The following is a 14,710-nucleotide window of genomic DNA, read 5'->3' as shown; positions in this document are numbered from 1 at the left end:
ATACGAGATTCCTAGGTAAAAAAAAAAAAAAAAAATTGCACATGAACGCCATCCAATTTCGAAACTTGAATGCGATGAGCTCGTAATCCGGACTTCAGAAGTGGGAATTATCACATTTCCAGTAGCACGTGAAGGCAGCATTACGCTGAAGTCGTGATACGAGGAAACTCTTATTTACGATAATTCCGAGAGCACGTGAAGTCAGCTAGTGTTCACGTTACCTAGCAACCAGTGTTTTGGACATGGCGGACAAGTACAACGCAGGTAACAATGTTACATTCAAAATGCAAAACGTATCCCTTTTGGGCTTACGATTTACCTAGTAGCATTTGTACCCTTAAGTGTTGTTTGTAGCTCAGTTGACAATTGGCATTACTACAATTTTATCCCTTAAATGGTTTGTGCAAACTATCCAATATGTAACCAGCTAACGCAGAGCAAACTAAAAGACCATCATAGTTAATAACAAGCGTGTCCACTTGCTTGAAAAAAAAAGAAAGTAAATTAAATACTACAGAAGTAACTGAGACGTGTACACTGTTTTGTCATATTTGCTGAAACATAATCTCCTTTTGTCAGAAACTATTATAACAGAAACTCAAAAGAGGATAAGTAATGCCTTTGACGTATTTGACCATGAATCCAACAAGACTGTTGATGTCAGGTAACATGCCAAGGTTTTAAAATGTCACTTTCCTTGCTTCCTATCGTACTTAAGTGTGTTTTTTTTTTTTTTATTAAGTTCAAATTTACTGTCTGACAGCTGTTCTATGATGGTGACTTGTTTAACATTATTTATTTTATTTTTTTTCCACTGTAAAAGAGAAATAGGCACCATTATCCGTTCACTTGGCTGTTTTCCGTCAGAAGCTGAATTGCATGATATAATTGCTGAGGTCAGTGGTTTGTTTTTACAGTGCTGGACACTGGTTCATTTAGATATTGACTCTTGCAAACTGTGTAGATTAGTAGTAATGATGTGTGACTGCTTCCACAGCTAGAAGAAGAAGAGCCCACTGGGTTTGTACGCTACGAGAAGTTTCTTCCAACTATGACTAAGATCCTGCTGGAGCGCAAGTAAGACTGTCACACACATGAAGCTAAAACTATATTAAAACATATATAAAAACATGAAAAAAACATAAACTTAGATTAGAAATGTTACCCTGGCAATTTTAAGTTTAAGTTGAAATACTAAAATTACAAAAACTGAAACAAAAATAGGTTACACCTTATTTTACAGTGCCATAGTTACATTGTTATTACTCAAATAAGTACTGAGTACTATTAATTAACTACATGTACTTACTATAGAGTTACGGTTAGGGTTTGGTTTAGGGTTAGTTACTTGTAATTATGCATAAATTACTGTTATTACAATAGTAAGTACTTGTAGTAATGTGTAACTGCAGCACTGTGAAAGTGTTACCCAAAAATAAATTAAAGATAAATAGAAAAAATAAATAAATGAAAATAAAATTACTAAAACTAAAATAAAGACTGAAAATATAAAATTATAATTCAAAATATTAGAAATGCTATAATAGTATATAAAAATAATATGAAAATAACATTACTCATAGAGGACCTTGTCAGTGATGGGCTTCCTTGCATTTTGTTGTTTGAAATAACCCTTAAGTGCACATCATGTTGAAAAAGCTGACCACTTTTCCATCAACCTTGTTTGCAGAAGTATTTTTCCTATTCAGTTTCCCTATAGGATTTAACAAAAAACTTAAATCAAGTGTTTTAAAGGGATAGTTCACCCAAAAATAAAAATGTTGTCATCATTTACTCATCCTCAGGTTGTTCCAAACCTGTATAAATTTCTTTGTACTGCTGAACACAAAGGAAGATGTTTTGAAGAAAGACTGTAACCAGGCTGTTTTGGGCCACCATTGACTTCCACACTGAAATTAATTAAATTAAATGAGTTTGTTTCACTCAAATAATAATGAAAGTTCATTGTACTTAATAGAAAAAAGTTGCATGAACTCGAAATTTCCTTGTAGTAAGCTGAACTTAATATGATTGAGTTGAGCTGCAGCAGATTTCTAATTCCCAGCATGCTTTGCATCAGACCATATAAATAACTGTTGAAATTAAGTGTTATTTTGTGTGTTTTTGCACAAGATTAACATATGGAGATAGAAGTTAATGTTTAATGTTGTGTTATGTTGGGATTCAGGGGGGTTCTGTTATGTTAGTTTTGTAGGGTTACCACTGTGGTGAAGAGTAGAGCCTGTGGTTAGGTTGAGGATGAGCTGCAAAACATTTAAGACCACATGTGTTGTTTGATTACATATATGCAAGTATGTAATGACAGTCTCTCTGATAGTTATAATAGCATGTGTTATTTGCTATGTAACATTTAACCAAGATCTGAATGTGATGTTTATGTAAATTAACTGTATGTAATTAACATTATGATGAGTTGGGAAAGGGATGCTGGTGACAGGATTGTTAGTGAGAGACACCTGTGCACCACACTGGCCTTGATCCGCTTCCATAGCTCTCAGCCCGCCCCACTTGTCACAAAAATTTAAAAAATGAGTTAGTTTACTTAAATGTTTTGAGGTAATAAGTTTCCTCAAATGTTTTGAGTATTCTGAACTTATTGGGTTTTACAGTGCATAGTAGAAAAAAAGAAATACTATAATGGAAGTCAATGGTGGCCCAAAGCGGCCGGGTCACAGCCTTTCTTCAAAATATCTTCCTTAATTTCAACAGAACAAAGAAATGCATACAGGTTTGGAACAACTTAAGGGGGAGTAAATTGTGACAGAATTTTCATTTTTGGGTGAACTATCCCTTCAAGCTGTGAAACAAAGATTAACAGCAACATTGCAAATTCGTGATCAAAAATCCTCTTTATTGCAGGTTCCGTCCTATTCCAGAAGACCTGCTCCTCCAGGCCTTTGAGGTGTCTTATACTCTGACACTTTAACATTTTGATATTCTTGTTTTGATGTCTGAATTCACATTGCAGAAAAAAATGTTCAGTGAAATTGTCAACAATTTCAAATTACATTTCAAATTGGGTACATAAAGATGGAGACCTTAGACTAATTGAATTATTATTATGGAATTATTCAATGGAATGGTGCTGTTGTCTCTTTTTAAAGGTTTTAGATCAACAGAAAAAAGGACACTTGGAACCAGAGGAACTGACCAAATATCTAACACAAGAAGGTATAGTATGTCCAATGAGACTATTAAAAATAGTGGTTTGGGATTTTAGGATAGGCTTCAGATATTTTGAAATCAATGTGCAATGCTTTTTTGTCTCACAATTAAACAATACATAAGCTTTGTCTCAATTCAGAGGCTGCATCTTTCAAAGGCTGCATTCATATAACTTATAAAAAAAAAAGTTGCTAGGCCTTTGAAGGTTGCTGTCTCTGAATTGGGACACAGGTAAGGAATCCACAAAGAAGTCAAGTTTACTAATTCTGATGTTTTCAGTTAACAAAATGAATTCTTTCTGTTTTGAAGGAGAGCCCTTCACACAAGAAGAGATGGATGAAATGCTGTCTGCAGCTGTTGATCCTGATAAAAATGTCATTCTCTACAAGGACTTTGTGAGCATGATGACCTTTGATGACACTCGATGATGGCTAAAGAAGTGAATAGATCAAAAAATTGAAAGTTTAGAGAATTACAATGAAGGTATCATAAGCACAATCCTCTCAGTTACCATAATAAATAACACTTTACATTTTATTTTGTCTCTTTCCCTGTGGAATACATCATTAATGCTGTTCATAATGCCCAAATACTCTTTCCTTATTAAACAGTGTGGCAAAATGACACAGCATAGCATTTACCCTATTCAGATTTATTCAAACAGAGTGGAGAATGTGTGCAAGACTGTATCAAAGATTAATAATTAATCATTCTCGCTATTAATGAGGCAGGTTTTCTTACACAATTATGTGTCTGAGAGCCTCATTATAAAGTCAGTGTGTGATGTCTTTCTTCTTTCAGTTTCATTAGCAGACTCTGATACCACAGTTTTTGTGAAGGCATGACATATTCTTGCTGCTCATTTTCTCCTAATTAACCTGTGCCCCATGGGTGTGTTTGTGTGGGGGAACGACCGGATCATAGCTGCCCCTCTGAGAACTGACCAAAGAAGCACGTCACTTATGAAAGCCTTCACAGAATGCAATTATAGACGCTCAGAAAGTAAAGTTATGATCTAATATTTAATAAAGGAATATGTTTTTTAGGCTGCAGTAACCATCTCAGGTAAGGGTGAAGATTCAGTGGGCAATATTTTAGGTAACATGGCAAGAAGAGATTCATTAAAAAGGATGGATGAACTATTAATCTGAGTAATACCAAGCTTTTAAGTTTAGTACAGCTTTCTCTTTGTTTGCAATGCATTATGCTAAGGTTATATAGGTATGTTTCTTTTTTTCTCATAAATGGTCATTTACTTATTAGTGTTAGTTAGTCTCTTATAAAGTAGTAGGTTGTAGAAGTGGAGGTTCAGGGGGCTTTTTTAGATGTGTGAGCAGTAGGTGGCGCTACTTACCCATGCTTACAAAATGTCCCTTCAAATTCCTGCTGAACTAAAACAACTAACACAATACTGGCCATTTATTTTCATGCAAAAACACATTTTATCAATTAAGAAACACTGCCAAAATGATTTGAATGTTTGTTCCTGGTTAAATAATAAAGTTTATGTACTTCATAGTTCAAATGACATGTTTGCAGTATAAGTAATTGAAGATTTTACAATAGTTGACCCAACACACTTTTTTAATATTTTAATGTAATTATAGCCTACTATAATTTTAACTTTTATAGATGTATATACTTTAATTATTTTTAATTTAATTTAATTATTTTATTTTTAATATTGTCTATGCTCCAAAGCAGTTTTTTGTCATTCATTGTATTGATTACATCTGCATTTACTATACAACTCTCGAAGCACCACGAATTATAAGCAGTGGTGGTCGTATTTATGTTTTTTTTTTTTTTTTTTTACTTCATTTATTTATTTATTTTTACATATAAGTTTATATACGTTTTAACTGCGTTTTCAAACAACGGTTTAAATAACCACAAAACTTGCATTAGGCTACAATGATGCGGTAAATAGATGTGCACGAGCAGTGCGCGTTTGCCTGATGAAGTAACCATGACAACTGTTCGCTGCACGAGCGCTTTCTGTTAAGATCGGTATTGGATACTGCATCTATAAACACAAATGTTGTCATTATTATTATTATTATTATTTTTTAATCCATTTACACATAAAGTTACATCACAAAAATATAGTTCGTGTTTAGTTTAATACAGTTTGTGTTGCGCGAGACGAACTTCTAACAGATTATAGAATTTATTAAAAAAATAAAATAAAATTAAATTGATTCTCCATAACGAAAATTTTCCTCAAATCGGTCGCTTTAGCTGTAGTTTAGTTTAGCGTGTACACACCTACATGTCAGTCAGTAGAGCTCGAACATGCTATTCGCTGAGGGGCGCGGAGGAGGCGTGGCCAGTCTACCGAGAGACAGATGTGTGCGCTCCTCTGGAGGGAGAGCAGTGCAGAGCAGAGATCAGTCCTCCAACAGAGCCTGATCTACTGATCTACAAGCCTGCGCCTCACACAAGTCCATATGCATGGGAAAATGCGCCTGTGCTGGGATGCTGTGAAATCTAACGCACTGCACATGGATTCAGCATATCAGAAAGCATAAAAGAAATAATTGGATTTATCCACAGTTGGACGTTTCAGATTGGACCATCTGTTATTCATATTCCACTCTGGAAGATGGATAGATTTCTGCATGGTTCTAGTCGCTGAGACTGGACTTAAGAAGGACTGCTGAACTGACCAGAGATTGATTTTTGGATCTTTTGGTTGTGGATGTAACAGGAGCACAGTTATTTCTTCAGTCCCTCTGCAGGCTTAATCATGACCTCTCTAACAGGGAATAAAGACAGATCTGGGACCAGGAGTAGAAAATATGGGGTAAGATTTATTATTATTATATTTGTTTTATGAATTGGCCTATGCACATTCTTGTCAATTAATTATCTTCAAGTGTTGAAAAACAGCAACAACAAACTAATTGTAATGTCGCTCAATATGTAAATCATTAAACCACTTTGCACACTTATTTTTAACATTCATCATGTATGTAATCCAGATATTAATGTTTCAATCACTGCTTTTCATTTACTATCATTTCTTACAGATGACCGATTCATCCCCTACCAAGTCGGCATCATTCTCTCCTGAAACCTGGTACCGAAAGGCTTATGAGGAGTCCCGGAGCGCCAGCCGCCCGGTCCCTGAAGGTGCCGGCTCCATGCCCGGGTCCTCTGGAACCCCTTCCCCCGGATCAGGAATATCATCCCCGGGCTCTTTCTCCGGCTCACCTGTTACGGTTTCTCCTGGAATCAGTACCGGTTCGCCCGGTTCCTTAGGCGGATCTCCAGGGTTCGGCACTGGTTCTCCAGCCTCAGGTAGCGGGAGCTCACCTGGTTCTGATCGGGGGATTTGGTGCGAGAACTGCAACGCTCGGCTGGTGGAGCTGAAGAGGCAGGCATTAAAACTACTAATTCCCGGACCCTACTCTAGCAAGGTAGGCTGACACATACCAAACCATTTAAGAATATTCCGAAATCAGGTTTTGACTTGGTAATGCATCATGCAGATACAGATGACATCAGATATCCATGCTGATGTGTGATATATAACTCAGTTGTTGCAGTGCGTAAAAAGGTATGCACAGAAACCAAAACTTAAGATTTAAAGCGTGCTTCTGTTGGAATTAAATTTGTGTATTGCGTCGCAATTGATCAGTTTGTTTCCTTGTCATATGTTGTTCTCAAATATTGCAACTTACAAAAAAAAAAAAAAAAAATGAAATAAAGAGAAAGAAAAACAGTAGGTGCACACGAGGGGTGGAGTGCTGAACCTATAAGTCACTGCAGCATGTTGCAGATTCACTGTCGCTGTAGTTCCAGTGCGAGTCTGAGATCATGATGAGACTGGCCAAAGGGGGGTGAATTTAATTGCTGACTAACAGTCTTTTTGAAAGACTATAAAGTGAAACAGATTGTGTAAAGAAACACGTCATACCATGATGTGGCTTTGGCGGAAAGCATGAGCGCTGAGAGAAGCACATTTATGATTAACTGTCCATTGTGATTAGTTATTCTGTTTTGGCTTTGGACACCTAAGTTAGTACTGCAGCAGTACTTGGTGTGGATTCCACAAGAGCTCAAATCATAAGCTCAGTATAAGTAAATATTCAGTGCGTAATTGGATGCATGTGTGTGCGTAAATATCAAGTTTCGCCGTGTGCTCATGCAGCAAGGTTTATTTTCCTCATTTAATACCGGGAGCTGTTTATAAAAAGACTAAAAGTATGATTTACACCTAGAAATAAATAGTTTACAGAAAAATCCTACCTATTTTTTATGTTACTGGTTTTGAGTCCCATTGAAAACAAAGCAGAGTTGGTCCAATTCAATAATTATCCATTAAGAACAGGGGGCGCTGTGCTGTCACAAACAATGTTAAATTATAGAGATTCAGTATCAGTACAGCATTGTATACCATGTTATCATTTGTGCGTTGTGCACATTAATAAATATATATATATATATATATATATATATATATATATATATATATATATATATATATATATATATATATATATAAGCTACACAAACATATGGCATCCATTATGTTCGTAATTTCAATAATTGCACCAATTATCCTTTAAAAAAAAAACTGGCCCTCAGTAGTCCAAAACATCACATCTGCATTTACATTTCCTCATCATGCCCATGTCTAAGTTAATGTCACATCTAATATAATGACCATTATCTAAAAGTAGCATTTTGCTGCTTTTAAAGAGCACCATTGATCTGGTGTGGCCGTGGCTCATGTTTCAGACCTGCTGTTGGTCTACAGATTTTATGGCCAGTTCTGCCAGCTGCAAGTGACCTGGAGGTGCCCATTAAAATAAGGTGGAGGAGGAGGGGCTGATGGGAAGGATAGGGGATCATGGGAGAGCAGGGTGGCCATGAGCATGCTCTTTAAACCAGAGGCGATTTTAAAGGAGACATGACTGAGTGTTTGGGCTTTTCTCTGCAGGATCTTCACCCACATGGTGATTAGAAAGAAGTGTTGAGACATGAATTGAAGGTTAGAGCCTCATTGTGATATTCGATCCTTCTGGACACCTTACAATATGCTGCGTTCCATTACATTCTGGAAGTAAAAATGTCTAATTTCCTACAAAAAAAAAAAGTGTAATAGAACAGAGGGAGGTGGTAAACATTGACTTTAAAGCACATATAGTCTAGACTAACGGCAGAAGGTCTGGACTCCATAGCAGCTTTCAATGGCCAATGACCGACCAAGAGGACGCCTGATTGATATGTAAAGCAACCAATCACAGTTTGTTTTGTTCAGTGTCATGTTTAGGGGTGTGAAAGTGTAAAGTCAATGTCCCCACAATAACAGACCAGTGTGCAATTTGTTCAAGAATGTTGTGCAAGTTTACTGCAATAATGGAGCAACAATTTTCTAATTTTTTGAAAATCCAGCATTTAGTTTAACCTGATGAGCGCTCATTGTCACAGTTTTAAACACAACGGCTTTGTTTTTCCATACGGGGGTTTGGCTTCGTTTTGGACTGTTAAAGAATTCGAAATGCACATCTCCCAGAAATCTTGGCGAATTTAACCAATCAGATGACGTCTTCAAAACTTCTAAAGTTTTCCCCATTTTGTGTGCCATATGCATCAGACATTCAGCCAACTTGATAGTTAAACTGTTTAACAATTAAAGTCAATTGTCTAAAACAAGGTAAATGATGCTCTGTTGATAATCTTATACATCCAGAATAAATGTTAGCATGTATAGCATGTTGCTGTAAGATAATTTTTTGACATTTTAACACCTACAAACTAAAGCTTTATGTCATCTTCCAAGCAACACACATGGTCTGAAGTAGGAATATCCCTCATCCAACTGTGAGTAGAACGCAGCATACTTGAACAGTGGTATAGCTCACAGAACAGGACTCGCTGCGTTGTGAACGTCCCCTGGGCTTCGTCTTTAGATTACACCTGCCGAACAGAAGCATGTTCATTTCATTCCCATGCACACACAGCTTCCGTTTCCAACAGTTGCCACGGTAGCAACATGTTATGGGCGTGAGCTTCAAACATATTTCACGTTTAATGCTGTTTTTATGGTGAGCAAGGCATTATCATATAAAGAGGTCACTTTTCCACTACGGACTGATAGGAATAAACGGGAAAGGACTGCTGACGTTGGCTCAATTCAGCAGCCGTTCTTACTGTAAATGGCACTCCCTCCTGTCTGGTGGCTAGCTTTGTCTCGACGCTGGGGTATAATGGTGTCACTAGGGCAGATAGGAATACAGCTCAGTGATGTGGTGTGCACGTTTGGTGGCACAGGTTACTTCTTGTTGGAAATGAATGTGAATAAAATATTGTGGCTTTGCAGATTGTGACCTGATAGCTGCTTACAATAATGGAAGATTGTTGACTGTCAATCTAAGTCAAAGCTGTTTATAGATTGAAACTGCTTGGATTCTCAATAACACGGTCTGTTAATTTCTATTTTTTACACCTGAATGTCTCACAGCAGGTAATGGTTAGCCTTAAAAACCTGCTCATTTTGTAGGTATGAAATGTTGAAAGGTTTTATTTTCATGCAGAGGTCGAGGTGTGCTGCTATTACAGCTTGAAGCTTTTGCAGGGCTTTGAATTCAGTGGGTTTTGCTTCTTTTGAACAAGTATTGGACTTACTCAGGCTTTAAAGTCTTATACCCAGAGGAAAGATGTTTCTTGTAAAATTCTTCCATTAAAAATAAAAAAAGAGACATTTATTCACATACAATGAGAGTATATAGAGCTATAAAATTAATATGGATAGAATAGCTAAGATCATTTGTTTTTGGAAGACATTAATGAGAAATTTGAGTTTATATTTTGATAGCAGAAAGCAGTTTGATATATTATTAAGCTTTCTTCTTAAAAAATTACTCACCCTCAAGTTGTTCCAAGCCTGTATGAGTTTCTTTCTTCTGTTGAACACAAAAAAAAGATATTTTGAAGAAGGTTGGTAACCAAACAGTTGACGGTAGCCATTGACTTCCAGAGTATTTTTTTCCTACTCTGGAAGTCAATGGGTGCTGTCAACTGTCAATTTTCAACTATCCCTTTAACTCATTTTTGTCTTAGGAGAAGCAAAAATAGTTTCTCTATTTAATCTTATTGCAGTGTGCGAGACACAATTGAAATATTAAAGAGATCTCAGTCGGTTATGCCTGCTGAATATCAACCTGAAGATGCTGTGGAATATTACTGTGATTTTTGTCTGTGAGTAATTCAACACTTTCTCAGATCAGAATGATGTCGAACAGCATCCATGAGCCATAAACACTAGTTTTACAGTGCCAAATGCAGCAGATGTTAAAACCCACTGTGGGTTTGCAAAGTGGGTGGTTTGTTTTTTAGTGGAACCCAAAACTGTATTTCAAGAGTCCATTCAGGTTGTTGCCGTATCCCGTAATCACTGCCAGCACTTCCTCCAAAGCATAAAGGCCTGTAATCCACCCCAGAACCAAGTCAGAGAAAACATCAGGTTCTTCCCCTTGAACATGGGCAATCGATCTCACAGGGATTAGCTGGACCGAGCCAGATCGAAGTTCTCCATGATCAAAGCAGAACGGGCTTGAAGGAGGATACCGGCTGGTTCTGCAGATCTGTGATTTTAAGGCAGCGATCAGCAGTGCTAGTTCACATTAGTCACTCGTGGCTTTATCACTGTGTGAAAATAGTATGAAAGACTTGTGTAATATACCTCTGGAGACTAGATGGTTTGATGTGTTGAATGTGTAGGGTTCAGTCCACAGCTGCAGTTCTGGGTATGGATTGTGTGCTCACCAGGAAAGTATTGCAAGTATATATACAGATTTTTTAACTGTTGTCCAGTAAATTTCACTAGATAACTTTGAAGAATAATTTGCAATGCAAGGGTTAAAATGCTTATTGGTTTTTTTTTTTCATTAAAAACATATGCAAACACATGCATCCAATCTGAATGCATTTTATGTGTTTGTTTAGTGGCCTTTTAAACTTTGAATTGCCACTTTATTTTTCAAAGCTTTTTGTGTACAGTTATTTACTATGACATTTTGACTAAATGCCATGTAATGTCCTTTGTGCTCTGCTGACTGAGAAGAAAAGTTCCTAAAGAATCACAGCTAGCTGAAGATAAAATTGGAACACCAAATAATTTATGGGACATAAGTAAGGCAGTGTTTCCCAAACTGGGGTTCCCGAATCAAATGTCATGTTACCATTAAACGAGATCAGAGAACTGTGAAAAGGAATGTTTTGAAATATTAACTTAAAATCGCAGGGTACAAATCTCAAGTAAATAATTTATTCTAAAGGGCTTTGGGTGACAAAAAAGTTTGGGAATCCCTCTATATGTAAGTGATCAAAAGTTTTCACAAAATAAACCAGCATATGTTTGTCAGCACCCTAGTGGATGGGTCTTGTATCAACCTGAAGGGTTGAATCTTATCAGATACTGGATAGCTCAGCCATGAAACTCTATTCTCGTTCTGATTGGTTATTTCAATGTAACTTCCACAGCCAATACATTTCATGTATCCATCACTACTTCCTTTTATAACCACAACACAACCAAACAAATACACTAATACTGTGTGATATGCAAATTCTTATTCTAGCCCTCCACCACCCCAGCACCACCTGCCTAGATCTGCTACAGGGTGGTCTCCCTCTTTCTAGCAGCAGCATGTTTCAATTAATTTAATGTTCAGAGTATTTAGCAGAATCAAGTAGTACTTGCAGTAGGGCTGCACGATTTATCGCGATTAAACTGCACGCGATTTAGCACAGGCTATGATTCTTTTATGCGCAGCTTGTCAGAGCTGTACGGCTCTGTGATCAGAAGTAAATGCTTCTCCACCTGAAAGCCAGAGGGCGCTCTTACGCAGAAACTCCAAATATGCCCTGCAGCAGAAGAAGATAACACGCATCATCTCGCTGTATATGAATAAACAGAAGATTGAAATGCTTTTATTGATTAAACATGACAATTAAACACACGACTGCCTTATTCTGTGTAAGAAGCCACATCATCTCACAGAAGGACGCTCAACTGTCATTATGAAGTGAGTTTGGAGTAAAATCATGTTATTAAATGTTGTCTTTTGTTGGTCAAGATGTTAAGAAATGCTTGACACGTGCTGCTTTTTCAAATGTACATTATAAGCGACTCAAACTCGCAGTGCTTTCAGATGGATTAGCATTAGCATTAAGCTGTGCATAAAAAACAATCGCAGCCTTTGCGATTTCATAATCGCACTAAGAATCGCATTTAAGCGCGATTTCAATTATATTTTCCGTATCGTGATAAATCGTGCAACTCTACTCTGCAGCAGTGTAGCAGATCGCCAAGACCAAACCTACTGTATGTACATTCCATTTACATTAATACAATGCTTTATAAACTATCCAGAGAGTTGTCATGACAGAACGTAAATAAGTGAGTGTGAAATATTGATTTTTGTTCAATTATTTTATTATGTATTTCATTAAAAAATAATGATATGAAACATGAAACTAGCACTAGTATCAATCAGAATCAAGTAATTTTTGTTGCGCATATAGTGTTTATTAACACATCTGCTTAACCAACTATCTCTCATTAGCAGTGCTAGTCAGCATGAACTCCACTTTACCTTTGTTGTCTTACACCGCCGTGATCTCTCATGCGGTCACTGATTTTACACACATGTGGAGAGGGCCATTCATTGTGCTTTTAACCTGAGAAGAGGCCTCTGCCCCCCTACCGACTAACTCATTTTTTTAATTGCCCAACCACATAACAACAGGGCTGTTTCCTCCTCAGAGGTAGTTGATGTTGCTTGAGACCTCTGCTTTGATGCTTTGAAGCGACCCTCCATCCTGGGATGCAAAAAGCACTTTTGAAAAGAATACTAGATGAAAAGGAATATAAAATACAGCAGATATTTGCAAAAGAAATAAATAAACATCTATACAGTAAATGTTAGGTCAGGTCATATTATTTTAGCAACGCAAGTGTTTTGAAATTCCTCAAAACACTTAACAGACTCCATTAAAATGTATAAGCATTACGCTTGTACACTGTATTTGCATAATGAATTGTGATTGGTCTTTCCTTTCTTCCATCTATCTATCCATCTATATTTCATATTATGTCAATTTCCTTCTCTCCTTGGGATTACAACCTTTTTAACATTTTCAACCTTCTTATATTTTCCCTAAAATGTTAACGCTATTCTTTTGCTGTCATGGAAGCATTGCTTTTTCATTGTTTTGTATTTTTGCCTTGTTCATTTGTCCATGTCTACTAAAGAAGACATGGCCTCCTCCATGGCAATAAATATAGAAGCTTTTCTTTTAATTATTAATGGTCTCTATGTTGTACAACTGAAAAAGACTAAACCCCCATATTTTAAAAGAAATAAAAAAAAATGTTATGCGTGCAACCCGAGGCACTTTACTTACTAGTGTTTTTGGCATGGCATGTAATCAGCTCAAGGAATTTTCAGAGAGATGATCAGATAGAGGACTTAGACGGAGGGGCTCCATCGTTTGGTTGAGTTCAAGGGAAACGCACACCTTTTGACACAAAGGGACGGGGGAAAAGAAAACAGATGGAGTCATTCATTCTAAAATGTCATGTTTTACAAGAGGTTTAAGTGCATTCCTCTGCAAAATCAACAAGGTTAAGAGGATGAGTGAGACCGGTGTAGTTCAGACTGAGAGAAAAGCTGAGTTAATTATGCCGTGAATGACGAGGACATCGTAAAGGTCAGGAGGACAGGAAGAAACAAGCGAAGATGGTGTTAGATCAGAAGAGATGAATTTTACTGGAGCTTTCTTTTGTTTTCTGACATTCCAGCTGATCTAATGGTGAACAGCTAGACTGGGGGGTTTTGTCTCGAAAAAGTAAACAGATAAAAACAACCTTTCCAATAAATTACTAAGCAATTTTTCAAATAGAAGAGTTTAAAATATTTATAAATGCATTAACAGCATAGCTTTGCCACAATAAAATGCGTATTAGTTTTTATATTCATGTTAGATCAATCACATTTATATAAAAATTAATTTAAATTTTTGAATTAATTTACCCATCTCTGTGAGTTTTACCCCATCACCCAACTGGGCAGCCATTTTGGTTTCAAATGTTGCATCCTATTACGTATTGAGTTGACTTGAGGCCAATTAAAGTTCGGGTTGATTGTGCATAAGGGTCAGAGCATGACGTATAAGACTACTAAATATATATATATATATATATATATATATATATATATATATATATATATATATATAGTAGTCTTATATATATATATATAAGATTTAAATTAGTGATTAAGATGGTGTTTTCTTTGCATGTGAAAGCATTTGGTGTGCATTATGTTAATGAGTGTAAATGTAAGATTGCTGCATGTATATGCAAGTGCTTTTTCTGTGTGAGATAAAATGCCGATGGTTCTTCGAAAATCAGAAAGAACTTGAATATTTAGACTTTACAAGGATCTTATCATCCATGGTTGGGTCTAAAATAGATTTGCAAGGACATTTTTAAAAGAAAGGGTTAAAT

At 36.5% G+C, this 14,710-nt stretch overlaps 2 protein-coding genes across 4 annotated transcripts in view; both read left to right on the top strand.

Moving 5' to 3' along the window:
• Positions 1 to 64: 64 nt before the first annotated feature.
• efcab2 (EF-hand calcium binding domain 2) lies at positions 65 to 3,721 on the top strand. 2 transcript variants are annotated; one of them, XM_048190907.1, is made up of 7 exons: positions 65 to 264; positions 580 to 664; positions 824 to 896; positions 998 to 1,077; positions 2,881 to 2,923; positions 3,126 to 3,192; positions 3,496 to 3,721. In XM_048190907.1, exons 1-7 carry the CDS (start codon positions 243 to 245, stop codon positions 3,612 to 3,614), a joined length of 489 nt encoding a protein of 162 aa, XP_048046864.1. In that variant the 5' UTR covers positions 65 to 242; the 3' UTR covers positions 3,615 to 3,721. The 2 variants fall into 2 exon arrangements, with proteins under 2 accessions (XP_048046864.1, XP_048046865.1); XM_048190908.1 differs by having other exon boundaries at positions 237 to 264; positions 580 to 677.
• A 1,194-nt stretch (positions 3,722 to 4,915) lies between these two features.
• Positions 4,916 to 14,710, top strand: part of kif26ba (kinesin family member 26Ba) — a 109,447-nt gene continuing 99,652 nt past the window's right edge. The window contains exons 1-2 of one of the 2 annotated variants that reach the window (XM_048190905.1): positions 4,916 to 5,992; positions 6,219 to 6,608. In XM_048190905.1, coding sequence (XP_048046862.1) covers positions 5,936 to 5,992; positions 6,219 to 6,608 — 447 coding nt within the window. In that variant the 5' untranslated portion in view covers positions 4,916 to 5,935. The remainder of the gene's footprint in view (positions 5,993 to 6,218; positions 6,609 to 14,710) is intronic. The other variant, XM_048190904.1, reaches the window with a different exon arrangement.

The sequence above is a fragment of the Megalobrama amblycephala genome, linkage group LG5 (genome assembly GCF_018812025.1).
Source record: "Megalobrama amblycephala isolate DHTTF-2021 linkage group LG5, ASM1881202v1, whole genome shotgun sequence".
Lineage (NCBI taxonomy): Eukaryota > Metazoa > Chordata > Actinopteri > Cypriniformes > Xenocyprididae > Megalobrama > Megalobrama amblycephala.
The sequence above is the reverse complement of the archived record's forward strand: the minus strand, read 5'-3'. Positions and strand labels throughout refer to the sequence as shown.

What these genes read in the sequence shown, in the direction of transcription:
- efcab2 (XM_048190907.1), top strand. Translation starts at nt 243, where the DNA reads ATGGCGGACAAGTACAACGCAG. An exon ending in AACAAGACTGTTGATGTCAG is followed by an intron (nt 665 to 823) that starts GTAACATGCCAA and finishes CCACTGTAAAAG; the next exon opens with AGAAATAGGCACCATTATCC. An exon ending in AAGATCCTGCTGGAGCGCAA is followed by an intron (nt 1,078 to 2,880) that starts GTAAGACTGTCA and finishes TCTTTATTGCAG; the next exon opens with GTTCCGTCCTATTCCAGAAG.